This window comes from Salvelinus fontinalis, chromosome 19 (assembly GCF_029448725.1).
Source record: "Salvelinus fontinalis isolate EN_2023a chromosome 19, ASM2944872v1, whole genome shotgun sequence".
Lineage (NCBI taxonomy): Eukaryota > Metazoa > Chordata > Actinopteri > Salmoniformes > Salmonidae > Salvelinus > Salvelinus fontinalis.
In genome coordinates, this window is record NC_074683.1 from 10,712,030 (window position 1) to 10,739,754 (window position 27,725).

At 44.3% G+C, this 27,725-nt stretch overlaps 2 protein-coding genes across 5 annotated transcripts in view; one reads left to right on the forward strand and one right to left on the reverse strand.

Annotated features, from left to right (window-relative positions):
• Positions 1–469: 469 nt before the first annotated feature.
• LOC129816988 (ropporin-1-like) lies at positions 470–2,621 on the reverse strand. Its single transcript, XM_055871988.1, has 6 exons — positions 2,270–2,621; positions 1,586–1,768; positions 1,356–1,458; positions 1,062–1,223; positions 664–845; positions 470–567 (listed from the first exon to the last, which is right to left on the reverse strand). Exons 2-6 carry the CDS (start codon positions 1,735–1,737, stop codon positions 492–494), a joined length of 675 nt encoding a protein of 224 aa, XP_055727963.1. The 5' UTR covers positions 1,738–1,768; positions 2,270–2,621; the 3' UTR covers positions 470–491.
• Positions 2,622–3,137: 516 nt separating this feature from the next.
• Positions 3,138–27,725, forward strand: part of LOC129816351 (kalirin-like) — a 288,411-nt gene continuing 263,823 nt past the window's right edge. For all 4 annotated transcript variants that reach the window (XM_055870746.1, XM_055870747.1, XM_055870748.1 and 1 more), the window contains exon 1: positions 3,138–3,822. In XM_055870746.1, the coding sequence (XP_055726721.1) occupies positions 3,756–3,822 (67 nt within the window). In that variant the 5' untranslated portion in view covers positions 3,138–3,755. The remainder of the gene's footprint in view (positions 3,823–27,725) is intronic.

Sequence of the window (27,725 nt, forward strand, 5' to 3'; positions counted from 1 at the left end):
CCTTTGATTACACATTGGATAGATATTATGTAGAATATTCCTTTCAGCATGTCTAAGGGTTCTGAAACACGTATCTTGCATTATTTGCTATTGGATTAACTGACAGTTAAAACGACTAAATTGACAATATATCAGTATGTTGTGGTTTGATCATTGAACCAATGTTATCATTAGATTTCAAAATACATTTATATTTTGAATCAATGGTTGTGTGGTGAGAGATGTTTACAATCTAAGTGAATGCACAATGACAGGTTTTGACTGAAAGACTGTCTGCGTTACAAGTGAGACCAGTTTGGAGTTTTGTACTAAGAGTTGTGAAAATGTACCACATACTTGTGAAAATAGTACCAAAGCGATAAAAAAAAACTAAGATCAAATGTTTTAGCAGTCAATGTAAAGCAGAAAAAATACTACTTCGAGTCTAAGTGAAATATAATCACATTTATTTCCACTACAATGGGACCTGATTGACAGCCTGTAAAGATGAATCAGTTAGTTGGATCCAGACGCAATTTGCGATTGTTGATGAAGTCTGATACTTTTACCACACCATTGTTCGAGATCCTGTGAGAAACAAAACAGGATACAGAGAAAATCAAATTATAATTTATAATCTTCAATCCCTATCTATTGAGGTGTCATAAAATGATTTGTACTCACGCTCTCTTTTGCAGATATCTGAGAACTCTGTCAATCTGCGACTGTGAGATGTTCTCATTCCCAACTGCCAGGTAGGTGTAGAGAAACCGGAAGGTTTCAAAGGACACACATGCATCTGGAGGCTTACAGTTGGAATCGCAGTTCATTATGTAGCAGGCCTGAGTCAAGGCATCTTTGACATTCTGTCAAGAGATGGACTAAGAGGTTGACTTTCTTTTGAATATAGTGTACTTTTTTATTTAACCTTTATTTAACTAGGAAGTCCCATTGAGCTCAGAAGTCCTCTTTCTCAAGGGAGACATACTTCATTGGTAATGTGAGAGATGTACAATCTACAATGAAATGACATAAAAACAATTACATGTTGAAATCATTTATATTTAGTAAATATTATTTACCTTTCCAAGATAACTGCAGCATGAAGCAAGGAATTTATTCCATTCAATTTCTTCACCAAACTTTCCCATTGAAAGGATGTGGTTCAAGGTATTCTCTGGCATATTCAAACTTTTCCATATGAGCCCAATCTCCAACTTTCTAACGGTCCCCCTTTCAGATAACTGGGAGATAGATTTTAAAAGGATTCCAGGTTAGTTGGCCTAACCTGTGTTGCTTGATTCGCCATCATGACAATTTGTTAATGGCAAGTGTACTAAAATCATTCATCAAGAAAAAGACCTGAGATATTATACCTGGGAATGTAGAATTCCCAATATCTCATTTGTCAGTTCTAGCTTGGTTTCAGGATTTGGTTTCACTGAAAAAGGCTGTCCTTTCACCATAGCTGTGAAGTACCTACACAAACAAAATAGTATGGGGTTTGAAACCTCCTCAATGTGTGTTTACAATAAAATATGGTGCATACAGTGAAATGCTGGAATGCAAAGAAGCATCTGCTCCTTCAAGTGTTTTTTGAACTCACGCAGTGGAATACTCAATAATATCCTCTGGCTGAGCTCTGATGGCATCTTTGGTGAACTGCAGCAAAAAGTCTGGCAACTCTTGTGGAATATGAACACTCATTCCAGTGTGACTGCATCCACTTCCACTTCCACTTGAATTAGGCCTAGACATGTCTGGGAACACAGAGGGTCCTAAAGGTGTTCTGAGAGAGAGAGAGCGAGCGAGAGAGGCATTTTATCAACGTTTTTTCATCTACTAGCTATATAGCTAACTTTTTATTTTCATTAATCTTATACTTTATGTCCACAACCCTATATCATTTCATTATGCTGTTATTTCATTTAATTATGTTACATGTTTTGATTGTTATTTGTGGCAACCTAAAAGTGATTTATAGAGCCCCCATGTCACCATTCAAATCCTGATGCCCGGATGAATTGGTTTGTCATGCTGTTTTTACAAGTAAATCAAGTGGGGGTTTTTTTATCAAGAAGTTCATCTCTCTGTTTTTGAAGTTTGCCTTGATAGAAAATGTAACGTTAAGCCCCATCTTTTTTTCCCCAAAATGTTTTCTTTAGGACTAACCATTAGCTTTAGTGGCAACAATCCAATGTGTTTTTCTGCCAGTGAGCACAGGTATGTTTTTTTAACATAGGTATGAATTCCAACATAAATAAGAAATAATATATTTTTAAAAACTTACTTAAACTCTTTTAGCTCTATCCAGAGACAGAAAACACATCTAGTGTAGCCTACTCCTCTCCGTTTCTGTTTAATATGTTTATTTTTAAACGAATACCTGCCAGGTAGGTAGCCAAGTAACGCCGCTAGCTTGACGTTCTTGTGACGTGCAGGCTTAATTGCGCTGTCTCACGTTGTTGGTGGTCTACAGAAAACACTAGGCTACCACTAGATGGTAATGTTTATCTTTCTATCTAGCAGACAGACAACAGCGTGATCACAGTGCCACATTGAATGCGATTCATTTTTGATTTTAAAAGCCTAATGAAATATCAACAGCGAACCTTAACTTTAATTTGCTTTCATGTTTGGGGAAAGCTACACAAATACTTAATTAAAATCCACCGGAAACTGCTGACAAGAATCAGGCTACTAAATGTCATAGAATTACTTTTAGGATAGTTCCCATGTGCTTCCATATCGAATTTCCTCCCAATTAGGCCTATTATGGCATATCTCTCGATAGAGGGCATCAGCGGGACCAAGAATGGTGCATTTGAATAACAGGACGTGGTCTTGTTAACTCATGGGATGAAGGGAGCGAAAGGTGTATTTGGCCAATAGATTAACAAATCGTTTTTTTCTAGTCATGATCCTTAGCAGCGTGACTTTACATTTTGTGATTGCCCCCCCCCCCCCCTAAAACAAACTAGTTTTGTAGAAAGTAGTTATATTTAATTACATGGCTTCTTGTGTAAACTTTCTCTACAGCGAGCACTTGACTCACCAGCAATTACGTGAAAAGGGAAAGGAGTTTGTTTAGGGGGCGTGTGTTTAGGGGCGGAGGAGGGTGCGGAGGGGTCCGATTCTGAGCTATTGTTAGGAATACACCCCTGATGATACTGCTTGTGTCTGCGCGATTAGTGGATTTTACAATCAATAAGAATACAATTAATTTGTTGGAATATACGGAAATTAGCCTGCTATTATACGTTTTTTTCCCCCAGAAAACGTACAGATGTAAAATCATGTTGATGCTTTTTTTTATATAGCCAGACCAGTACCATTATGCAGATTTCGTGACATCACTAGAATGAACTGCCAAGAAACCGTTCTAATGCAACCACATGCTGATGCCTTGTCTTTGTAGGCTACAGCTGCTCCGGCTATATTATACTCAAGACGTATGGCGTTTAGAATAAATCCGTTGATTTGCCAGTAGAACAACCCATTTGCAATCTTACGGTATCTTCATTGTGTCACACGCGCCTTGGGTTCCTTTTGTGGCGCCGGGGCTGCGAGAGGAGGAGGTAGAGTTTTAAACAATAGAGCGCAAAATACAGCCCTGCTCCTTGGAGCTCGTAACAAGGACGGGAACCTACGACTGGAAAGCGAACAGCTGTGACAAAGAACTCAAGAACATGAAGAAGCTCGTGCACTGATTTGGTTATAGTAATCACTGGATATATTTCGCGCTACATTGTCTCTGACATCCTCAAGGAGAAAACATGAATTCAGCTGAAGGAGCCGAGGAGGGTCCAAATGATTCCGATACGGATGCGTTTTTCAAAACAGGTAGGATGAAAGTACAGTATTTGAAACCATTTCCCTCTGTGAAGTGAAACGTTTTGATACATCCAGTGTTGTTTGGGGTAGGCTATTGTGTTGAACCTATGGCAAATCCATCTCATTCATAGCCACACTTGGTTTCTGTGAGTTCCTCGGCTTAGTTACCAGTCGAAAGAGTGTGGTTTTCACAGTCATTGGTATTCACTTACACTCTGTAAGCATTGAATTGAGGAAATCTGTAAAATGATGTCATATTTTGTATATTAATGTTCAATTAGGCTGTATTGGGGGTGGAAAGTGTATAAAGGACACTTGCTTTTGTTGGATATTTACCCTCATACACTCTTATTGCAGGACCGTGAACTAATGACTTACACACACACACACACACACACACACACACACACACACACACACACACACACACACACACACACACACACACACACACACACACACACACAGATACACACAGATACAGTATGTGTTAGTAAACACTTGTCATCAGGGGAAGTTAAGATGATCTTATGCCATTCATAAAGTAGAGTACACAGTACACACACCCTGGACCGCTTAATGTTAAATGGGTGCCTGTAACCGTTAGTGGGGGACTCCCATCACAGTGGAAAGGCAGTTTCTCAGGGACAACCCCAGCAGTCTGACACTGCTCATGTTTAGTGCCTCTACACAATGTGTATCCCTGAGCAGTCTGCTGTGTGTGTGTATGTGTGTGTGTGTGTGTGTGTGTGTGTGTGTGTGTGTGTGTGTGTGTGTGTGTGTGTCGCACACATTCTGCCTGCTCTACTGGAGAAGGGAGGACACACCCTGCCTCTCCATCTCACTCTAGTCTAGTGCATGGGAATCACACCCAGCTCTGCCGCCACACACCCACTACGAAGTAGTTCCCATCTCACACAAAAATATGTATCTCCATTTACAGCTTAATCAGTGGGATAAGTGGTTATTAGGGCCGGGCAAAAGACTAGGGTTGCATCCCAAATGGCACCCTATTCCCTAAATAATACACTAAGATTGTCCAGGGCCTTGGCTCTGGTCAAATGTAGTGCACTATAGGGAATACACTGGTCAAAGGTAGTGGAATAGGGTGAAGTAGTGCACTATAAAGGGAATAGGGTGCCCTATTCTTTCAGTTGTGGCTCTCTGACTGTGTTCCCTCCTTTTTTGTAAGTCAGTTAGAATGAGAGTAGGAGCTCCCTTCCTCTTTCCTCAGAGGGAGGTCATACTGGAAAGGCTCTTACTGTTTTTATGCAAAGCATCCTCATTGTAACTGGGGCATAATCTATCAGGCATCCTCCACTGTAGGTGGAGAGCAGATAAGAACCAGGAAGTGGGACAAAACACAAGCTGGGGGAAAAGTGGCGCCCCGGGCTCAGATACATTCTGCCTTTGGTGTCAAGGTCTGCAGAACCACACTACAGCAGCACTGGCTTTTTCTTCTTCTACACCAAGATGGAATTGAAATGACTCCCAGATGGCGAGATCTGTAAAAGCCACTGGCGAGGAATATGACTTTGCTGTGGTGGTACAGTGGAGACCAAAAGAGGACATCTGCTCCTGTTTCTCCAACTACGATCTATCATTGATAGTTGTATTGATACAACATGGCAGGCCCTACCCTGGGGGCAGGCAGGCAGGGGGAGAGACCATAAACCATGAAAGGCCTCTTGCCCGGTCCCACTCAACCACAGCACCAACCAGGAGTGGGTGTTTACCGTGCGAGAGAAAGACATTATGTGGCTGAATGAGTAGTAATCCATTCACAACGGCCAGCTGAAAGAGCACTGAAGTGGGTTTATGTCCTGAGCCTCACAGGAGACTCCAGGCCTGCTTATTCGGAGCTTAGAGGTAGATTAACCTTGAACGCGAACTTTAATTCACCCCTCTTTGTAAAGTGGATTCCGAGTCGAAGCATTTTCTTGTGTACATGACATAGGTCTTTTCCTCCTTAACGCTCACAAAGTAATCAGAGGGCCGTGTAGAACTGTATTTCTCCCTCCGTCTTTTTGATTATATGTAATTGGTAGCCATGGCAATCACTTTGCTGGGTAATTTTGGCTGCTGCTCTTGGCTTTTAAGTAGTTCACTAGCAGAGGAAGGGCCATCATCAGTCTGCATAATAATTGCTGAAGATTGACAGAGGCAAACTCGTGGATTAGTATCTGATTTGCTTTAGCATTTCAGTCTGCAAGAAATAAGTCAAGCCGAGAAAAAAACTCCAGAGCATCTGGGTTGAAAGGGGCTACTTTAGCTGATTGGACCTTCCGACATTGTGAATATGAAGTAGGCTTATTAACCAAATGAATTGATAACACAATTAGACCTACATTTTGTATTAAAATAGGGTTATAAAACCCAAATTATATTTACACAGTTCCTTAGTGGCTATTGGGCGTTGTAGAGGGTTAGCTCTATTCATTATTAAAAGCCCTGGCCAGTATTTTGGTGTTAAATATGAGAGTGGGGTGTAGTGTGTGTGTAGTCACACAGCTTGCTCAAATCTGCTGGGGCAGCTGGTTGACCCTGTGCCCCCAGGACCTTTTTCATTTTCCACTTCACCGTGTGATATAGGACCTGCTCCCTCAGGGAGCCAGTGCTTGTGTCCCAAATGGCACCCTATTCCCTATATAGTGCACTACCTATATAGGGAATAGGCTGCCATTTGGGATGTACACAATGACACAAAGGCTGCCTGGACTGGACGGTTAGGCTTAGGTTCTGATGCTTATTATCTGAGCTCACAGTCACCGTTTGGTGAGGAGCGATGCTTTTTCATTTAATTTAAAAGCTAAGGTTAACCGTTATGCAGCCCTGCACCTTAGAGGCTGCTGCCCTGTATACATAGACTTGGAATCACTGGGCACCTTAATAATGGAACACTAGTCACTTTAATAATGTTTAAATAATGTTTACGTACTGCTTTACTCATCTCATCACTATATTCTATTATATTTTTGTATTTTAGTCAATGCCACTCCGCCATTGCTCAATCTGATATTTACAGTGGGGAGAACAAGTATTTGATACACTGCCGATTTTTCAGGTTTTCCTACTGTAACGATTTTCTTCTTCTGACGAGGAGTATGAAGGATCGGACTAAAATGCAGCGTGGCACGTGTCCGTGTTGAATATATTAAACTGAACACAAAATTAACAAAGGAGAAAACACCAAAACAAGGAAACAGTCCTATCAGGTGACCAAACACAAAACAACTACCCACAAACACAGGTGGGAACAGGCTACCTAAGTATGCTTCTCAATCAGAGACAACGATAGACAGCTGCCTCTGATTGGGACCCATACCAGGCCAAACACAGAAATACAAAACCTAGAACAAAACATTGAATGCCCACCCCAGCTCACGCCCTGACCAAACCAAAAAGGAGACATTAAAAAAGAAACTAAGGTCAGAACGTGACAGTACCCCCCCCCCCCCACCCCCCCCCCCCAAAGGTGCGGACTCCGGACGCAAAACCTGAACCTATAGGGGAGGGTCTGGGTGGGCATTTCACCGCGGTGGCGGCTCTGGTGCGGGACGTAGACCCCACTCCACCTTAGTCTTGGCCCACATATGTGGCGCCTCTGGAGTGGCGACCATCACCGCCGACCCTGGACTGGGGACCCTTACAGCGGGCCCTGAATAAGCGGGAGACTCCGGCTACGCCGGACAGGTGGGAGACTCCGGCAGCGCCGGCCTTGCGGGCGGCTCTGGCAGCTCCGGACTGGAGAGAGAACCTGGAGGGAGGAGACGGAGAGACAGCCTGGTGCGTGGGGCTGCCACAGGACCCACCAGGCTGGGGAGATCTACAGGAGGCCTGGTGCGGAGGCACCGGATGGACCGGGCTGTGGGGGAGCACTGGAGCTCTGGTGCGCAGCCTTGTCACCACTCCTCCAGGCTGGATGACCACTTTAGCCCGGACCCTCCAGAGTGCAGGCACAGGTTGAACCGGGATGTGGGGGAGCATACCACTCGCACCTCTCCCTTAGGCTCAATGCCCACATTCGCCCGGCACGGGCGGAGCGCAGGCATAGGGCGCACTGCACCCTCCCAGCGCCCCGGAGACACAGCGCGCAGAGCCGGCGCAGGGTACCCTGGGCCGAAACGACCAAACACGGAACTAAGGTCAGAGCGTGACACCTACTTACAAAGCATGTAGAGGTCTGTAATTTCTATCATAGGTACACTTCAACTGTGAGAGACGGAATCTAAAACAAAAATCCAGAAAATCACATTGTATGATTTTTAGTAATTAATTTGCATTTTATTGCATGACATAAGTATGTGATACATCAGAAAAGCAGATCTTAATATTTGGTACAGAAACCTTTGTTTGCAATTACAGAGATCATACGTTTCCTGTAGTTCTTGAACAGGTTTGCACACAGTGCAGCAGGGATTTTGGCCCACTCATCCATACAGACCTTCTCCAGATCCTTCAGGTTTCGGGGCTGTCGCTGGGCAATACGGACTTTCAGCTCCCTCCAAAGATTTTCTATTGGGTACCAGCAGCATACCACCCTGCATACCACTACTGGCTTGCTTCTGAAGCTAAGCAGGGTTGGTCCTGGTCAGTCCCTGGATGGGAGACCAGATGCTGCTGGAAGTGGTGTTGGAGGGCCAGTAGGAGGCACTCTTTCCTCTGGTCTAAAAAATATCCCAATGCCCCAGGGCAGTGATTGGGGACACTGCCCTGTGTAGGGTGCCGTCTTTCGGATGGGACGTTAAACGGGTGTCCTGACTCTCTGAGGTCATTAAAGATCCCATGGCACTTATCGTAAGAGTAGGGGTGTTAACCCCGGTGTCCTGGCTAAATTCCCAATCTGGCCCTCAAACCATCATGGTCACCTAATAATCCCCAGTTTACAATTGGCTCATTCATCCCCCTCCTCTCCCCTGTAACTATTCCCCAGGTCGTTGCTGTAAATGAGAACGTGTTCTCAGTCAACTTACCTGGTAAAATAAAAATAAAATAAAAGGTCTGTAGACTGGCTAGGCCACTCCAGGACCTTGAGGTGCTTCGTACGGAGCCACTCCTTAGTTGCCCTGGCTGTGTGTTTCGGGTCGTTGTCATGCTGGAAGACCCAGCCACGACCCATCTTCAATGCTCTTACTGAGGGAAGGTGGTTGTTGGCCAAGATCTCGCGATACATGGCCCCATCCATCCTCCCCTCAATACGGTGCAGTTGTCCTGTCCCCTTTGCAGAAAAGCATCCCCAAAGAATGATGTTTCCACCTCCATGCTTCACGGTTGGGATGGTGTTCTTGGGGTTGTACTCATCCTTCTTCTTCCTCCAAACACGGCGAGTGGAGTTTAGACCAAAAAGCTCTATTTTGTCTCATCAGAACACATGACCTTCTCCCATTCCTCCTCTGAATCATCCATATGGTCATTGGCAAACTTCCGACGGGCCTGGACATGCGCTGGTTTGAGCAGGGGGACCTTGCGTGCGCTGCAGGATTTTAATCTATGATGGCGTAGTGTGTTACTAATGGTTTTCTTTGAGACTGTGATCCCAGCTCTCTTCAGGTCCAGGTCCTGCCGTGTAGTTCTGGGCTGATCCCTCACCTTCCTCATGATCATTGATGCCCCACGAGGTGAAATCTTGCATGGAGCCCCAGACCGAGGGTGATTGACCGTCATCTTGAACTTCTTCCATTTTCAAATAATTGCGCCAACAGTTGTTGCCTTCTCACCAAGCTGCTTGCCTATTGTCCTGAAGCCCATCCCAGCCTTGTGCAGGTCTACAATTGTATCCCTGATGTCCTTACACAGCTCTCTGGTCTTGGCCATTGTGGAGAGGTTGGAGTCTGTTTGATTGAGTGTGTAGACAGGTGTCTTTTATACAGGTAACGAGTTCAAACAGGTGCAGTCAATACAGGTAATGAGTGGAGAACAGGAGGGCTTCTTAAAGAAAAACTAACAAGTCTGTGAGTGCCGGAATTCTTACTGGTTGGTAGGTGATCAAATACTTATGTCATGCAATAAAATGCAAATGAATTACTTAAAAATCATACAATGTGATTTTCAGGATTTTTTAAATAGATTTCGTCTCTCACAGTTGAAGTGTACCTATGATAAAAATTACAGACCTCTACATGCTTTGTAAGTAGGTGTCACGGTAGGAAAAGTAGGAAAACCTGCAAAATCGGCAGTGTATCAAATACTTGTTCTCCCCACTGTATATATTTCTTAATTCCATTATTTTACTTTTAGATTTGTGTGTATTGTTGTGAATTGTTAGATACTCCTACACTGTTGGAGCTAGGAACACAAGCATTTCGCTGCAATAACATCTGCTAAATATGTGTATGTGAACAATAACATTTGATTTGATTTGGATAGCTCCACTTTGTTAGGTAATATCATGGCACTGCAGATGAGGCACTCCATGCATTCAGTCACCAGATTCATGTGTGGCGCGTCACATGCACATAAAACATCACATAAAACATAAAACATCTCAGTGTAATTGGCTCCCCAGTGTCAGGAAAAATATTTACATTAATTCACACGGCTCGCTTTGCTTTGTTAAGTTTTCACTTAATTTCCCCCTTAGTAATAGACCCATACAATTAAAAGTAACAGATCATTATTACATGATTGTTACAATGATAATTTGATGTCTAGGCTACCTCAGTGCAGTCCTTATTTTGCCAGGTCATGCATTGACAATTGAGACAGTATAGGCCTACCCACCCACTGCACATCTGCTCTGACCAAACATAAACAATGCAGGCCAGGGCGTTGTGATCTTGGCACATGAAAGAGAATCTGTGAAAGGGAATGAAACACTGCTAACTGAATGGAGTCATGGTGTCCCTGCAGTCTGAGAGGCAGACCCACAGACAGGCAGGTTCCACCCCACCGTGACAAGCCCTGGCCTGGGTACTGCATCGCTGGGCAACCCCCTCCTCCTGGTAGTGGTACCACACTGACTGACTGGGCTGGCCCCAGTAGTAAATGGCGGCTGTGCTGCATGCTGCATGGGTAGAACAATGGTCTCCGATGCCCCCACTGTCAGCCGGAACAATGGGTGTATACTGAACCCTCTCTCCCCGTCCCCTCTCCCCCTGGGCGGCCAGCCAGCCAGCCAGAAGCACCAGGCTCAGTCTATATTGCACCGCGCCACCAGGGTGGCAGATGGCTAATTGGCCGACGTAAACCACTGGGGTAATAGAGAGAGTGAGAGAAGATTTGTGAGGATTATTGAGTCATGATCTGACGTGGAGGAGGGAGAAACAGATAGGGAGAAAGAGGGATGTCCCCCACTCATAAAAGCAGCAGGCTCCTCACCGCTCATGTCGAACCATATGCTGCATGTGTGCTGTTGAGGGCGGTCTGGTTTGTTAGCCTGAGAGGGTAATGGAGGGAGACCTTATTAGCAGATCGCTGCTGCTGGAATATAAAGGCTTTTAGAGAAATTGACAAAGCAGTCGAAGCAGTTCCCTAAGGACAGCATCTGTGTTTATTCTGTCTGATAAAGAGTCTAAAGACAGAACAGTAGTTTACGTTTACTTCTACCTGATTGTTTATCGGGAGTGGCTGGTTTTAGAGCCTTTCATTTTCCTGCACAATATTTCCTTGTCATATTTAATACATGTGCTACTGCACAATTTTAACCTGTCATTTCAGCAGTCATTTCAGTCTTGTCGTTTCAGTATGTCTAATAAAACCTGTGATGATGACAGTAAAGTGTTACATCTCACGGTTACAGAGACTATCCATTTCTGCTGGGAATTTACATGATTGACTAATCCTTAACAAATCTCAACATAATTGGTGCTGTAATAACTCTAAATTTGTGTTGAATTAATTAATGTACAGGCTAATCTAGATATGTATGGTTATGGGATTTTATAAAAGGTTTATTACACTTTTAGAGTACACTATTAAGGAATCGGTATCTGTACTTTAGATGACTCTGACCTGTGACGTAAAGGCACCCTACTCCATAGTGCACTAATTTTGACCAGGGCTCTAGTCAAAAGTAGTGCATTATATAGGGACTAGGGGTTAGAATGTTTAAACGAAATTGGGATTGTTAACATTTAGAAAAAAAATCCCTAACTGAAAAACAATGTTTTTTTAAATATTTTTTTTTTACAACATTTGTCACAGTGCAGTTAACGCGAAACTACCACTAACAGGTCCCGATCATCACCATCATGAAGGGAAAATAAAAAGTAAACAAATACCTAATGCAATAATGCTGTAACTTTAGTAGTAGGAGATATGCGTCTTTCAAATTATTTGCCACAGATAGGGATGCAAAATTCCTGGAACTTTCTATAAATTCCCTTGTTTTCCAGAAATCCTGGTTGGAGGATTCTGGATTCTCTGCTTATTCTCTCCTGATTCTAGAAATCTCCAACCGGGATTTCGGGAAAACCAGGGAATTTATTGAAAGTTCCCCAACTGTTGCAACCCTAGCCACAGATATAAAGTGCTCTGCATTAACAGTTGTAACAATGGCAAAGACTGAGGCAGGGAAGCGACAGCAGTGAAGTCCTGTATGGCAATACTTTGAGAAGTTAAATGAAAAGGTGGTGAAATGCAAACTTTGTGAGGTGGAATTGAGCTATAGTGGCAGTACAACCATCTGAAAGCTTAACCATCTGAAAGGGAGAAACTGTGAGATCCAAACCGTTGCTGGCAGCAGTGAAGGCCCCCAACAGACATTAGACAGGCTCTTCACAAGAAAGAAGGCACGGAGTTTCAAAAATCAGTGTTGATGTCAATGGTTTTTAATTTTTTTAAATTGAACAAATTCTTATTTACAATGACAGCCTACCGGGGAACAGTGGGTTAACTGCCTTGTTCTGGGGTAGAACGACAGAGTTTTACCTTGTCAGCTCGGGGATTCAATCCAGCAACCTTTCGGTTATTGGCCCAACGCTCTAACCACTAGGCTACCTGCCGCCCCAATGTCTGGGGTTGGGGGACAGCAGTAAGGTGAGCTCTGTCTGATAGCCATGATTTTGGTAGATGGAACTGCATTGCTCCCTAGCTGTCATATGCAGGACCATATCTGCATTGTGAATTCATGTATCATTTAAATAAATGATTAAAAAATGGCTGTTTTTAAACACTGATATATATTTTATGCATTTGTCACATCCCTAATAAGGAATATGGTTATATTTGTGATGTAGCCACGGCAACCAGCTTAGACCACCTGCTCACCCCATCTATGCCGCCTAGTTTAATATATTTTATATCCACTCAAGTGGATAGGCCTATTCCTTTATTTCCCCCCTCTTGTCCATGAACTCTCAAGCATTTTGTAAACTCGAGATGGGAAATGTAGCGAGGCCTCTGAGATTGAAGATGGAAAGCATACCTGATAGTGTAAGCTTGAAAAGAGCTTAGGGATTACAGCCAAATAGTTGCCAGCTGTAGCCATCAGATTTTAGCATGATGTGATAGGCCTAAATAGTGCTGTTTTTAAGAGGGGTAGGTAAGAGGACTGGTCATTTTCTAACCCTATACTGACAATTATGGAAAACCAACGTGTTGCTGTGATCTTTGTACGAACTTGAACCAAGTCGCAGAGAAACACAGCAAGCAGAGGTAAAGGTAAATTCACCTCTTTACTTAAAGTCTTGACAAAAACAACAGCACAAGAGTGCACTAAACATAAGACCTACGCGCAGATACAAGCAACAGAGGAACCTAATTAGCAAGGCAACCAGGTGAACAGAGAAAGTAATCCGAACCAGGTGAAACCAATAAGTAATAATTAGGGTAACCTAGAACACAAGGCAAGGGTGCCCTCCAGCGGTAACCCAAGGGAACAACAATCACATAAACTGAACCTGTGACAGAACCCCCCCCTCAAGGAACAGCTCCTGACGTTCCACTAGGGGTAGCAGAGAGGCGACGGAACTCCAGAATGAGTCCGGGATCCAGGATCGCTCCTCAGGACCTTAACCCTCCCAGTCCACGAGATACTGAATCAATCCGGAAGGCCAGAACGATGAACTCATCCAGTGTGTCAGGTTTGTGCCGGGAAGCCAGTTCATCCTTGAACCTTGCTGAGTCCGTTCAGAAAGGCTGAGTGAAGTGCCTCTGTATTCCAATCGCTCTCAGCGGCGAGCGTCCAAAAGTCAATGACGTAATCCACTATGCTCTGGCTGCCCTGCCAGAGTGCAATGAGTCTTTGAGCAGCGTTCCTGCCACTGATGGGGTGATCAAAAATCCTCATCTCCTGTGTGAAGCTTTTCCAATTAAAACAAATGTCTGATTGCTGCTCCCATATGGCCGTGGCCCAGGCCAGAGCTCGTCCTGAGAGCAAGGAGATGACGTATGCCACTCTGGAAAGCTCGGTGGGAAACGTTGATGCCTGCAGCTCGAAGACCAGAGCGCATTGGAGCAGGAACCCACGACACCTCCCAGGATGCCCCTCATAGCACTCCGGTGCCGGGAGATGAGGCTCCCAAAGAGAGGAAGGCGCTGAGCTCGAAGGGAGGGGAGGATTAGGAACAGCCACTGGAGCAGCAGCTGTTGCTCCGGTCTGTCCTGTCTGCAGAGCAGACATAAGAGTTCTTAAATCATCGGACAATGCCTGCAGCCGTGCCTCATGGTGGCCAATCACAGTTCCATGGTAGGCGAGAGCCAACCGTAAATGGTGGAGTTCGGCACGTTCCTCGGACGACTGCAAAATCTCTGCTGGTCCATTGTTGTCTTAGGTCTCCTGTTACAGTGATCTTTGTACGAACTCGAACCCAGTCGCAGAGAAACACAGCAAGCAGAGGTAAAGGTAAATTTAGCTCTTTACTTAACGTCATGACAAAAACAAGGCAAAAGCACAAGCATGCACTAAACAAAACATAAGACCTAAGCACAGACACAAGCAACAGAGGAACCTAAATAGCAAGGCAACTATTTGGAAAGTTTGAGGTGAGGGAGAAAGTGTGGTGGAACAAGTATTGTTGGTATTGTTAGCTGGATTGAATTCTCTGTTAGCTGGCCAGAGAAATGTTGGGCAACATTAGCCAACTTAACTGATCAAATAGTTGAGTTTATGGTGTGAAAATTAGCTGGCTAATAAAGTAAGACCGCTAACGATAGCTAGCTAATGTTACAACATCAGATGAGCTAACATTAGTAACCCTAACCAATTCACTAAAGTATTAACTGGTAGTGTATACGACTCCTTGCCGTTCCTCAAGTTATAACGCGTTAGTTGCTTACTGGACCCCGGCAATCTGTGAGAAATGTTAACTAGATAACAAACTAATTACTATCTGTGAACTAATGTTTTCCTTCTACAGTATGTGGTTAATTTTGAGAATGAGCGAATTAGGTGAAAATGAGGCATTGCTTGTTAAACAAGTGGATTCAGGGATCAAGTGTTGCTGGAGCTGGGCCTGGCTTATGCTGGATGCCACTATAGAGTTGAAAGATATCAATTATGCGTACAAAGGCAGAAAGTGTACAATGTAATAATGTGCAGTGTAGCCCAAAGATATTGCTTTTGTTCTGTTGAACTTGACAGTAACACTGTGGGGGGGGGGTTATTACATGTTTTACTCAGTGAACGTTATTTTTGCACACATATAGCCTTGTGCACTTGATCGACGTCTACTATAGTGGCCACTATAATAGAGCAAAATAGAATGGCTGTTTGTTTCATTCTATTTCTACTTTAAGATGTTTTTTCCCCCAAGTGCAATATTTAGATGTGTGTGTGTGTGGTCACAAGTGTTCTATTATAAAGGCTGTCATGGCTAACTGCAATATTAGTGTATTGTTTTGTTCTCAAGACTTGAGTGTCATTTGCAATAAAGTCTAGGCAACATATAACATTGGATTGATTTCTTTACATTTTTTTAGCTGTGAGTTAGGTTCACATTTACCACTTTTTATTTTACACACAGAGACTGATCATGTAGATCAGTGGTTCCCAAACTTTTTATAGTCCCGTACCCTTAAATGGCAGTGGTTAATTGGTGGGCTCAGGGAGTCGGTGGTAACAAATTACATGGGGGTCAAGTACAGCGCTGCCACCTGAAAAAGTCAAATTAGCTACTCATTACTATCAGTAATGTGAGGATGATAGTTGGATGGCTGAGTCCCAAGTGGCTGCCTGCGTGATAAGGGCCTACAATGGCAGAGTTAAGCAGGGAGAGGAGCCGGCTAGTGTATGTGCGTGCGTATGTGTGTCAGAGAGAAAGATTACACCCTCAAACACCACTCCACATCAGGAGTCCACAGGGAAGGAAAGCATGTAAACCAGAGAATACTATTGGAGGATTTTCTATTGACTTTCTCTCGGTTCGGACTGGCGCTTACACATGCCCATAGGGAAACCACTCCTCCAACCCGCCGTCCTTCTATCCACCTCTCTCTGCCAAGAACAAGGGATTGAAAGGAGTGGTGAGGAGACTCAGCAGAGTCTCAATGTTCTGTTGTTTTGCCTTGTGATGAAGACATTGCTTTTGAGACCCCCTCTGACGCCAGTGTCTATATCTGTCTGCAGGAGTCTCCGGGGGTAATAGCCATGATATAACGAGAAAATTAAAATGGATATGAGAGAGTTCGTCGTTTCAAGGGAAAGCTCGAACAGTCTCCTGTTTTATTGTTCTCCTCCTTCAGACCCCCCCCCCCCCCCTTATCCTCATTCCCTGTCATGTCCTGTCCACAGAGGCGGTGTGTGTGCCTGCGAGTGTGTGTGTGAGTGCGTTCATGTGCAATTTGTGTGTGCGTGAGTGAGGGGGTATTTGTGTGTGTGTCTGTGTGCCTTAGCCCCTGACCTCCCTCCTCTCTGAGCACTCAGCCCTGACTCACTGTCAGCCACAAGGTCGCATGGGATGGAACTGGAGAGCACTCATGAATTTTTCATCATCTCTTGCTCTGCTCTCCTCCAGTCAACTTACTGTATTCCGCCTCTGCTCTATGCTGTTCTGCGTCCCAAATGGCACCCTAAATGGCACCATATTTCCTGATATAGTGCACTACTTCTGACCAGAGCCTTATGGGCCATGGCTAAAAGTGGTGCACTACTTAGGGAATAGGGTGCCATTTGGGACAACACACTGGGCTGGCTGGGCTGGACGACTACAAGGCACCACTGTCTGTCTGCCTCTTATTAAGCCTCTGTATTGAAGATGCCCCCGCAGAATCAGCTCGGTCACCTTGTTCCTCTCTGATGATTAATCTCCATAACAAAAATGGCACTGAGGGCTGCTGCACATAAAAGTTGTCCTATAGTGTACTCCTACGTCTTAAAGACTCTGTGTCGAGATAGGCTAACTAAAAGGCCTTATGATGCCAGCGGTTAAGACCTGTTCATAATTAGCCCGTTAAAAAGCGCAGACTGTGGTGTTCAGCACACTTCCCACAAGATTGGTCTGGTGTCAACATGCACCCAAAAAGCCCTAGTTATGTCAAATACGGGGAAGAGAGAGCCAGAGAGCCAGAATCACACTGTCAATGGAAAGATGTAACTGGAGCAGGGACGATCGAGGAGAAAAGGATGTGAACACGGTGTAAGAGGCGTCCAATAGAGATACTACAGGAAGTGATGCCAGTAAAATGCCTTTTGAGCAACCACCTCTCCCTCTTACATCTTTGTAAGCTCTCTGATAACTGTAAGAGGCTACACACCAATAGTATACACATCAAGTAGTACACACCACAGCGGTAGCAGCATAGTAACAGCAGTAACAGCATAGTACTTTAGTATCCATGCTGAAGTACTATGCTGTTACTGTAGTAAATACAGCATTACTACACAGGTAGACGGGCGAATGCAAAGTGTTACCTACAGTACAGTTCTTTTCACCTACAGAGTTACCCTGAATGTGTCTCTAACATGCGGGAACCCAGGAGAGTATGGCAGAGTATAGTTTAGCCCTAAAATGAGTAACCATGCTTGGGTTGTTCCACCTCAAAAAGCACAAGAAAGTGGATTGTGACACCCACCATCTCAGATTGTTCTGAAATCCTCTCTGTAGTTAGAAACAGATAAGATTAGCATTCCTGCAGCGTTCCTTTGTTGAAATATAATTTGATCTCTGAGAAAATAAGCTAATTGGTAGCACCCAAATTAGCCATTTTAATTTATAGGATTAATATAATATTCCAAAAATATACTACCTAACATCCGATTTGAACCAAACTTTTTTCTAACAATGAGTTAGAATCCAAAGAAATGGTCAAAAGAGACCTATTGACCCCCCACATCCCATGCCAATCCCACTGTATTTCACAAACTTTAAAGTACTTGTTTAGGAGAGAGTGGTCTGTGCAGAGGCAACAGGCAGGCAGGCTGGGCACTGAAGCTCACGATTATTTGATGGACAGTTCTGGTTGCCTAGTGATGGACGTTAGTCTCGCTTCGGAAGCGGCATTCCTTTACAGACAAGTAAAATGCCTGTTCATATGTCCAGAGAAGGTTTCGTGGTGGCATTTAAAAAGCTGTTGTGTAGCCTGCCGTAACAGACCAACAAACATACCACAGCCGAGGTGCTATAAAGGGTCACATTCCATTATGTCTGAAAAGGTCATCGATACAGATACGGTAGCCTACTGTAATTTCATATTATGAGACAAATACACTCCCTCCCACTCAGCAACATAAAGTACCCCATGCTCACAAGACTGGCCCGAAGATGCCTCTGTATCCCAGTGACATCGGTGCCATGAATAGCCTAGGATATTCTACACCCAACAGACCGAAGACTGAACACACACTGGCATCATTAGCAAAGAGAAAGAGCAGACAGGTCAGCGGAATGGAGAGAGAGGGGCAGGCAGAACCCTATGTCTTGGTAATCTGCATCTTGCTATGTCCTGTCTTGCATGCCTTGCAAATTCACCAAAGTAGCCTAAAGTTTCCCTCTTGCTCTCTGTTTTTTATTTTTATTTTTATTTTTTATTTTTTATTTTACCGTTATTTTACCAGGTAAGTTGACTGAGAACACGTTCTCATTTGCAGCAACGACCTGGGGAATAGTTACAGGGGAGAGGAGGGGGATGAATGAGCCAATTGTAAACTGGGGATTATTAGGTGACCATGATGGTTTGAGGGTCAGATTGGGAATTTAGCCAGGACACCGGGGTTAACACCCCTACTCTTACGATAAGTGCCATGGGATCTTTAATGACCTCAGAGAGTCAGGACACCCGTTTAACGTCCCATCCGAAAGACGGCACCCTACACAGGGCAGTGTCCCCAATCACTGCCCTGGGGCATTGGGATATTTTTTAGACCAGAGGAAAGAGTGCCTCCTACTGGCCCTCCAACACCACTTCCAGCAGCATCTGGTCTCCCATCCAGGGACTGACCAGGACCAACCCTGCATAGCTTCAGAAGCAAGCCAGCAGTGGTAGGCAGGGTGGTATGCTGCTGGCATAATGACACAACTTTCCCCAGCCTTTACAGCCTATCATCTATTTGGGTTATAACATAACTGCACTGTGATTTGAATAATGTGTGGAGGAAAAAAACGAAAAAAAATTGGGATCTTTGAACTTTGAACGTTTAAATGTTCACACCCATACCTGAAATAACATGGAGAGACCCGCTTGTGATTAAGTGTGACTGGCAGTGGAAGCCTACTGATGAAACAAATACAAAATCTTCCTCAAAACATAACAAACCAGCGAGGCTAAAGCAAACAAAATACTTTATTCTTTCCCCACCTCAGACAGACAATTTCCCTCAACATTTAAGTCATTTAGCAGACGCTCTTATCCAGAGCGACTTACAAATTGGTGCATTCACCTTATGATATCCACACATGGTATTGCATTTTTTATTTTTATTTTTTATTTTTTTATTTATTTAACTAGGCAAGTCAGTTAAGAACAAATTCTTATTTTCAATGACGGCCTAGGAACAGTGGGTTAACTGCCTGTTCAGGGGCAGAACGACAGATTTGTACCTTGTCAGCTCGGGGATTTGAACTTGCAACCTTTCGGTTACTAGTCCAACACTCACTAGGCTACCCTGCCGCCCCTTAACACATTGGTTTTCTTATGCAGAACTACTTTTAACTGGTTTCCCTCTAAAGATTAGGACTTTTTCAAATATTAATGTCCATTAGTTTCTCCGCAAGGCAAACTACATTTGTTCTGCGTACCGTTTCCATCGTTTCTTTGTGTGTCCCAAAAGGCACCCTATTCCCTACAGTGCACTAATTCAGACCAAAAGTGGTGCACTATGTAGGGAATAGGGTACCATTGGGGACACAACCCAGTTCTTACTGGGCTCCTGGCTGTTTAGTGTATACGGCCCAGGCCCAGACCGACCCAGGCTTATTCAGCCCCTCAGCTCAGCTGGTCCGCTGCTGTGTATCTTGGCCTGAGCAGGGTCATGTTGATGACTCCTCAGGGCTAGCTGGCCCGGCCTGGCCCGGTCTGAAACTTGATTACAACGAAAGCCCAACTGACTGCAGTCATTAATAATGGGCTGACCCTTTCACAGCGGCCTTCGCTGTGTGTTTAATGTTAAATAAGCCCTTAGTAGATGTGCTGTTTGCGACATGCTGCGGTGGGCTACGCCAGTGTGTGTGTGTGTGTGTCTGTGTGCAGACCACGCTTCTGCTTCTGCTCTCATCTGCGTGGGGGAGTAATGAAAACGGCATCATGTGGATGACCTCATTGATATGCGTGTTCCTCTGAGGTTCTGGCTTGGGTTTTATTAACGTGTAGTGTGGACTGAATTCTCCTGGTTTTGCTCAACACTACCCTGACACATAAACAGCCTGCCTTTGAGTGGACAGGGGAGAAAGACTGCAATAATATGTCTGCTGTCGTTGTTTTCTTTGTGGTTTCATGGTGGAAAACCTCCTTTGGTTTTGTTCTGGTTCAGTGTTGATTCAGTCTGTGATTGTCGATGATAGGATCTCTGTAAGTAGCAGACATGTATTTAAAGGCACACACAGACCCTATATGGACCGGCTTGCAGGAGATACCAAAGACTTCAAGTTCTATTAGCAGGTAGAGGTATGTGCTGTAAATGACATGCCTCTCACAGGGCAGAGTAAAAACCCACGGTTGTATTGGGGGTTAGTTTGAGCAATATCACAGGGTTTAGATCTGCTGGAAGGCAGGGTTACACACACACAGGGATTACAATGGGTCCCCCACACTGACAAGTTCACTCTACTGGACCCATAATACCCATATATTAGAGCTTACTAGAAACATCTGGAAAAGCCATTCGCCCAGGGAGAGACCAGCTCATCGCATTTCATTTTTAAAAAAGCCTTTAGACTTTGCCCGAGTAGGAAAAAATGTCTTTCAATGGTACAGAGCTGTTGCTCGCGCAATCATGGCTGCCTGCTCTTACACTGTTAATGCGTCCCAAATGACACCCTATTCCCCATTTAGTCCACTAGTGCACCATAGGGACTTGATCAAAAGTGGCGCACTATAAAGGGAATAGGGTGCCATTTGGGTCGCAGCCTGTGAGAAGCACAGTGAGGCCACCGATTGGTCCCTCATTCCACTCCAGCGCATTCCACCCATCTCCCTTTGCGAGAGGGAATTGGAAAATAACTCCGTCAGATGTGTGAATGGTGTGTCATCCAGGATCTGTAAAGAAGTTGAAAGGTGGTGAGCGCACGCTGCCGAGCGGCCCGGGCCTGATTGCTGTGTTTAATACCGTGCTGTAATGGTCAAGTTCGCACAGCGTATAACACAGCTGCTGGATTAATGAACGCACTGGGAGCATCGGCACCACATTGTGCAGCTGCAGTGCCAGGATAAACTAACCGTGTGATAAAAGTCTCAGTGAAGGAGAGAGAGAGGAATATGACCCTTTCCCACTCCACTCCAGGCCTGATCGTTGGGCCATTTCAAAGGATCAAAGTGAAGAAGCCCCATTTACTCATTTCAGCCTGGATCATGGTTTGGATGCAGACACAGGATTCACATCTGGTGTGACTCAAACTCAGTTGTTTGTGAAATGAAGAAGTGTTTTGCACTTGAACGATGGATACAATATGACTAATTCAAAATACAGACGAAATGGAGCGTCTGAAGGACACGTTTGGCTGCAAAGCTATTGAACCGAACGTAATCAATTGTCTGCCACGGTCTCATTCGCATTCTGGCCTCAGGTTGTTTGAAATACACACTACACTTGCATGTCTGTTAGTCATTGTCATAGGCACTCGGCAGCACTGTTTTAATGCCACCTGGGTTGATGGTGTGCCAATTTACAGCTCACAGCCTGAAGAGGATCCATTAGCTTGATTGAAAAATAATGGATGTTTAACAAGGGTTTGCTAGTTATACTGAACAAAAATATAAACGCAAAATGAAACAGTTTCAAAGATTTTACTGAGTTAAAGTTCATTTATAAGGAAATCAGTCAATTGAAGTCAATTCATCAGGCCCTAAACTATGGATTTCACATGACTGGGAATACAGATATGCATCTGTTCGTCACAGATACCTTTAAAAAAGGTAGGGGCGTGGATCAGAAAACCAGTCAGTATCTGGTGTGACCACCATTTGCCTCATGCAGCGAGACACTTCTCCTTCGCATAGAGTTGATCAGGCTATTGATTGTGGCCTTTGGAATGTTGTCCCTCTCCTCTTCAATGGCTGTGAGAAGTTGCTGGATATTGGCGGGAACTGGAACATGCTGTCATACACGTCGATCCAGAGCATCTTAAACATGCTCAATGGGTGATACGTCTGGTAAGTATGCGGGCCATGGAAGATTTAGGACATTTTCAGCTTCTAGGAATTGTGTACAGGTCCTTGCGACATTTGGCCATGCATTTTAATGCTGAAACATGAGGTGATGGTGGCGGATGAAGGGCATGACAATTGGCCTCAGGATCTCGGTATCTCTGTGCATTCAAATTGCCATCGATAAAATGCAATCGTTTTCGATGTCCGTAGCATATGTCTGCCATACCATAACCCCACTGCCACCACTCTGTTCACAACGTTGACATCAGAAAACCGCTTGCCCACATGATGCCATACATGTGGTCTGCAGTTGTGAGGCGTACTGCTAAATTCTCAAAAAGCGACGTTGGAGGTGGCTTTTGGTAGAGAAATTAACACGTGGTCAGCATTTGTGAGGCCGGTTGGACGTAATTCTTTAAAACAACGTTGGAGGCTGGCTTATGGTAAAGCAATTAACATAAAATTCTCTGGCAACAGCTCTGATGGACATTCTTGCCGTCAACATGCCAATTGCACGCTCCCTCAAAACTTGAAACATCTGTGGCATTGTGTTGTGTGACAAAACTACACATTTTAGTGGCCTTTTATTGTCCCCAGCACAAGGTACACTTGTGTAAGGATCATGCTGTTTAATCAGCTTCTTGATATGCCACACCTGTCAGGTGGATGAATTATCTTGACAAAGGAGAAATGCTCACTAACATGGATGTAAACAAATGTGTACACAACATTTGAGAAAAGTAAGCTTTTTGTGCATATGGAACATTTCTGGGATCTTTTATTTCAGCTCATGAAACATGGTACCAACACTTCACATGTTGCGTTTTATATTTTTGTTCAGTGTACTTATCTCACTTGAAGCCTCATTCACCTTCATTATTCTGCAGATGAAGTGTCCCGCCACCTTGCTAAACACTGACTCTAGTCCAACGGAATATGCCTGGAATTGACTGTATGCCTGCAATCCAATCAGAACTAAAACACAACTGATTACAATGTGATTAGTTCCATTTCTTAGACCAATGAAAAGAAAACTAAACATCCACAGAACTTGTAGTTATATATTTTATGGCATTTGGTCAGGAAACACACCGGATTCTGCTGTTTGTGAAAGTGTGATGATGGTGCTCGGAAAGGCAGCTTTCAAAATATGGCAAGGAGTTAAACTCCACATGTAGGGGTTTTTGTGAGGGAAAGATCATGAGCCAAAGTGTCAGAAATGTGAAATGTGTTCATTTGACTTGGATTTTCTCTGTCTGGCTGCTGTTATTCAAAGAAAACATAGTCAGCTTTTGAGTCCGGGGGTTTAGACGGCTGGATAGGCTTGGCGTGTGTGTATCCTAGACCTAGACACTTGGAAAAGGCTGCATTGCCTCTTGACATAAGACATTTTCCTCTCCTTTTACCCCAATCCCTCCTTATGGAGATGATTGAGATCAATCCTATTTGCTTCACCACAAATGCATTTATGCCAGCTATGTCATCTGGCAGGGGATCAGCGTATTTCTCACGATGCTGCCAACTATGTGTGGTCAATTTAGATTTTCCTATTCTTTAGAAAAAAATATGTTTTGGGGGAGGGGATAACACATTTCTCAACTGGTGTTCTTTTATAAGCTCTGAAGTGCCCTTGCTTACAAATAAATCTGTCAATGTGTAGTCTACTTCCTTCCGAAATTGTATTTAAAAACAGAGCGCAATTAAAGCTAATTTACTCCAGGGTTCTTATTTCGTCATTGCACTAGATTTTATTAACTGAACAAAGAGGGAACACTTGACCAATGGCTTTTCATTTGGGCGCAGAGTACGTGGGAAATCAGCATAATTAACCCTGCTTTTGAACAGTCATAGCAGGACTAGCGGCCTTGGTTTGAAATATTGATAGCGATAGCTGCACACGTGATGCTAATCATGCTATGCTACAATGCAATTCAAACAGATGGATAAACAGTGTGATGATGAAAGATAGATTCATTATTAACAGGACTTCAATGTATTTTTTTCAATCATAAAGCAGACAGAAAACTTAGTGTATCAGAAGCGAGCTGTTTATAGGACAAACTGTTGGCAGTTGGCAGTTGACCACTTGGCGCCAGTGTGTACCTGGTTGTCATGTCTCTGTTAAGGGTCCAGCAGCAGCTGATGTCTAGTTCATGTAAGCACATGTCCTCACTAGTCATCTGGTCTGGAGGCCCACTCCCTTCCTCCACATCCACTTCAGCCCTGCACATGCAAGTCCAACCCCAGCTGCTCTGTCTGCGAAAACTGACACAATTGACTGGAATTCAAATAAACCGAAGGGAAATATTGGGCATGGCATTACCTATGGGAAACATGTGCCAATCGTCTAGCTAACGCGTCTAGCAAGGGCTTTTAACTCCCCCCCGATAGTAAAACAGCAATTCGTCGTCTTAGCGACTGACCCGTCTTTTGATGTACTGGTTGTTTTTACATTTCTACCGTGGTTGTTGTGTCTATTTTCCTCTGGTGGTGTAGTATGGTTTTCCCCCTCGTATTCAATTACTTGGATCTGAGCTGAACACATTAGAATCCAATGCCATTTAATTCCCGGCTCATGTGTGGGATTAGCTAGCTAATATGGGGAATTACTGCTGGCAACACAGCTGAGCCTTACTGAGCACACATTGGGACCCAGGAAGGTATTAGCAGCTCCAATCAAGTCAAATTGAGTTCAATATCCCCATCCCCCAGGTCTCTGTTTTAGTATACCAGGCAGGGATATCTTCAAACCCTCTATGTTCCAGGTGCCCAGTGATCTCTGTGAAATAATAGAAGAAAGATAAATGTTTTCTTTCTCTGCGCAGACCGACCAAAGTCTTCACTGTGAGGAAGGCAGCCATGAGGGGATAGTATTTGAAAGGCAAAGTAAAACAGGAAAACCTCTGTTTTCTCAAAACGGAGAAACATGGTCGCCCTCTACTCAGGGTAAAAACGACAGACGCTGCTTGGTCTGTGTGTGTGAAAAGCACACACATGTTTTTATGTCATTACAAGTGTTGGGTTCAGCACGAGGGGAGGGAAGACTATTTCACTCAGTCTCTACCTTCTTGTTGTGTCTAGATTCATTTCCCCTTCATCCACAGTGGGTCTGCTCAGTGCTCAGTGGATCACTACTCTGCCTGGCCCACGATACCATGGAGGTTATAAATATGGAGGTTGATTGCCATGTTGTGAAAGTAGCAACACAAATACTAGACTACACTCTAGATGTTAAGACAGCAGAAACACGACCCAAGGCCAAGTGTTTGTGGCTACTCTATGGAAGTTTCCCTCAGGCCGTGAGTTCATTGTTCTGTGTGGTGTTTCTCAGCTCTGGCCAGGGACCTAGCTGGTGCTGTCAAGTCATTGCTCTTTTCTGCTGCTGACTCAGCCTTCAGAAGGCACTTTCTCTCTCACGCCACTGAAGCCATCAGGAGCCATGCAGGAGGACAGTGGTACAGGGAACCGAACAGGGCTGGAGCTAATGGAATTGGTTCCCTCTGTTGGTGAAATGAGTCATGTATTGAGTCAGAAATGAGTCATGTTTTTATTGTGACAGCGTTTGACATAAGTGAGAGCCACTGAGTCAGAGCGAGGTGCTGTCACAGTTACTGAAAGGCTGGTGTTCATTTGAGGAATATTATCATACAATTGGTATGAAAAGAGGACATAAGAAAATAGAGGAAAATGTCATATTTTTCAGATTCTCCTCAGAATTGACACATTTTAGCCTAGTTTTAATTCCAACCCTGCCCTATTTTGCACTCTGCAGTTCAATCGAGTACAAAAAAGACTGAGTGCAATATGACATTTTATTAAATAAACTGAACAACAATTTCAAAGATTTTTACAGAGTTACAGGAAATCAGTTCATTTAAAGAAATGTATGGGTTTATGGATTTCACATGACTGGCAGGGGTGCAGCCATGGGTGGGCCTGGGAGGGCATAGGCCTACCCACTTGGGAGCCAGGCCCAGCCAATCAGATTGAGTTTTTCCCCACAAAAGGGCTTTATTACAGACAGAAATGCTCCCCAGTACCACCCTCTCCCCTCTCAGACGATCCCGCAGTTGAAGAAGCCGGATTTGGAGGTCCTGGGCTGCCGGGGTTACACGTGGTCAGCATTTGTGAGGCCGGTTGGACGTACTGCCAAATTCTCTAAAACAACGTTGGAGGCTGGCTTATTATCTGGCAACAGCTCTGGTGGACATTTCTACCGTCAGCATGCCAATTGCACGCTCCCTCAAAACTTGAGACATCTGTGGCGTTGTGTTGTGTGACAAAACTGCACATTTTAGAGTGGCCTTTTATTGTCCTCTGCACAAGGTGCACCTATGTAATGACCATGCTGTTTAATCAGCTTCTTGATATGCCACACCTGTTAGGTAGATGGTGTCACGATCGTGTGGCGGATTGACGGACCAAAATGCAGCTTTTGGAAAATAAGCCATCTTCTTTATTAAACACAACACGAAGATGAACACGACACAAAAACTCTATACAAAAATAACAAAACGACCGTGAAGCTACAAACGTTGTGCACAAACATACAGGCTACTAACGTTCTTACATAGACAATTACCCACAACCAATGAGAGCCTATGGCTACCCTAAATAAGGCTCCCAATCAGAGACAACCGAAATCAGCTGTCTCTAATTGGGAACTCATTCAGGTAACCATAGACTCTCCTAGATAACTAACCACCATAGACAATGCTAAACATCTACACTCAACACAAAACCATATACTACACCCATTAACCCCTTTACCAAATAAACACCCAAAACAACAAAACATAAACATTCCCCATGTCACACCCTGACCTAACTAAAATAATAAAGAAAACAAAGAATAATAAGGCCAGGGCGTGACATAACCCCCCCCTTGAGGCGCGAACTCCGGGCGCACCATACACAGTCTAGGGGAGGGTCTGGGTGGGCTCCCCTCCACGGTGGCGGCTCCGGCTCTGGTCGTAGTCCCCTCGTCACCACAGTACCTAACCACCTCCTAGGCTTTCTCCAAACGACCCCCCTCCACATTAACCCCATTGCATTAAGGGGCAGTTCCGGACTAAAGGACAGTACCAGGGTAAGGGACAGTACCAGGATAAGGGGCAGTACCAGGATAAGGGGCAGTACCAGGGTAAGGGGCAGCACCAGGGTAAGGGGCAGCACCAGGGTAAGGGGCAGCACCAGGGTAAGGGGCAGCTCCAGGGTAAGGGGCAGCTCCGGAC

What these genes read in the sequence shown, in the direction of transcription:
- LOC129816988 (XM_055871988.1), bottom strand. Translation starts at nt 1,737, where the DNA reads ATGTCTAGGCCTAATTCAAGTGGAAGTGGAAGTGGATGCAGTCACACT. An exon ending in ATTATTGAGTATTCCACTGC is followed by an intron (nt 1,459 to 1,585) that starts GTGAGTTCAAAA and finishes TTGTTTGTGTAG; the next exon opens with GTACTTCACAGCTATGGTGA. An exon ending in AGATATCTGCAAAAGAGAGC is followed by an intron (nt 568 to 663) that starts GTGAGTACAAAT and finishes TGTTTCTCACAG; the next exon opens with GATCTCGAACAATGGTGTGG.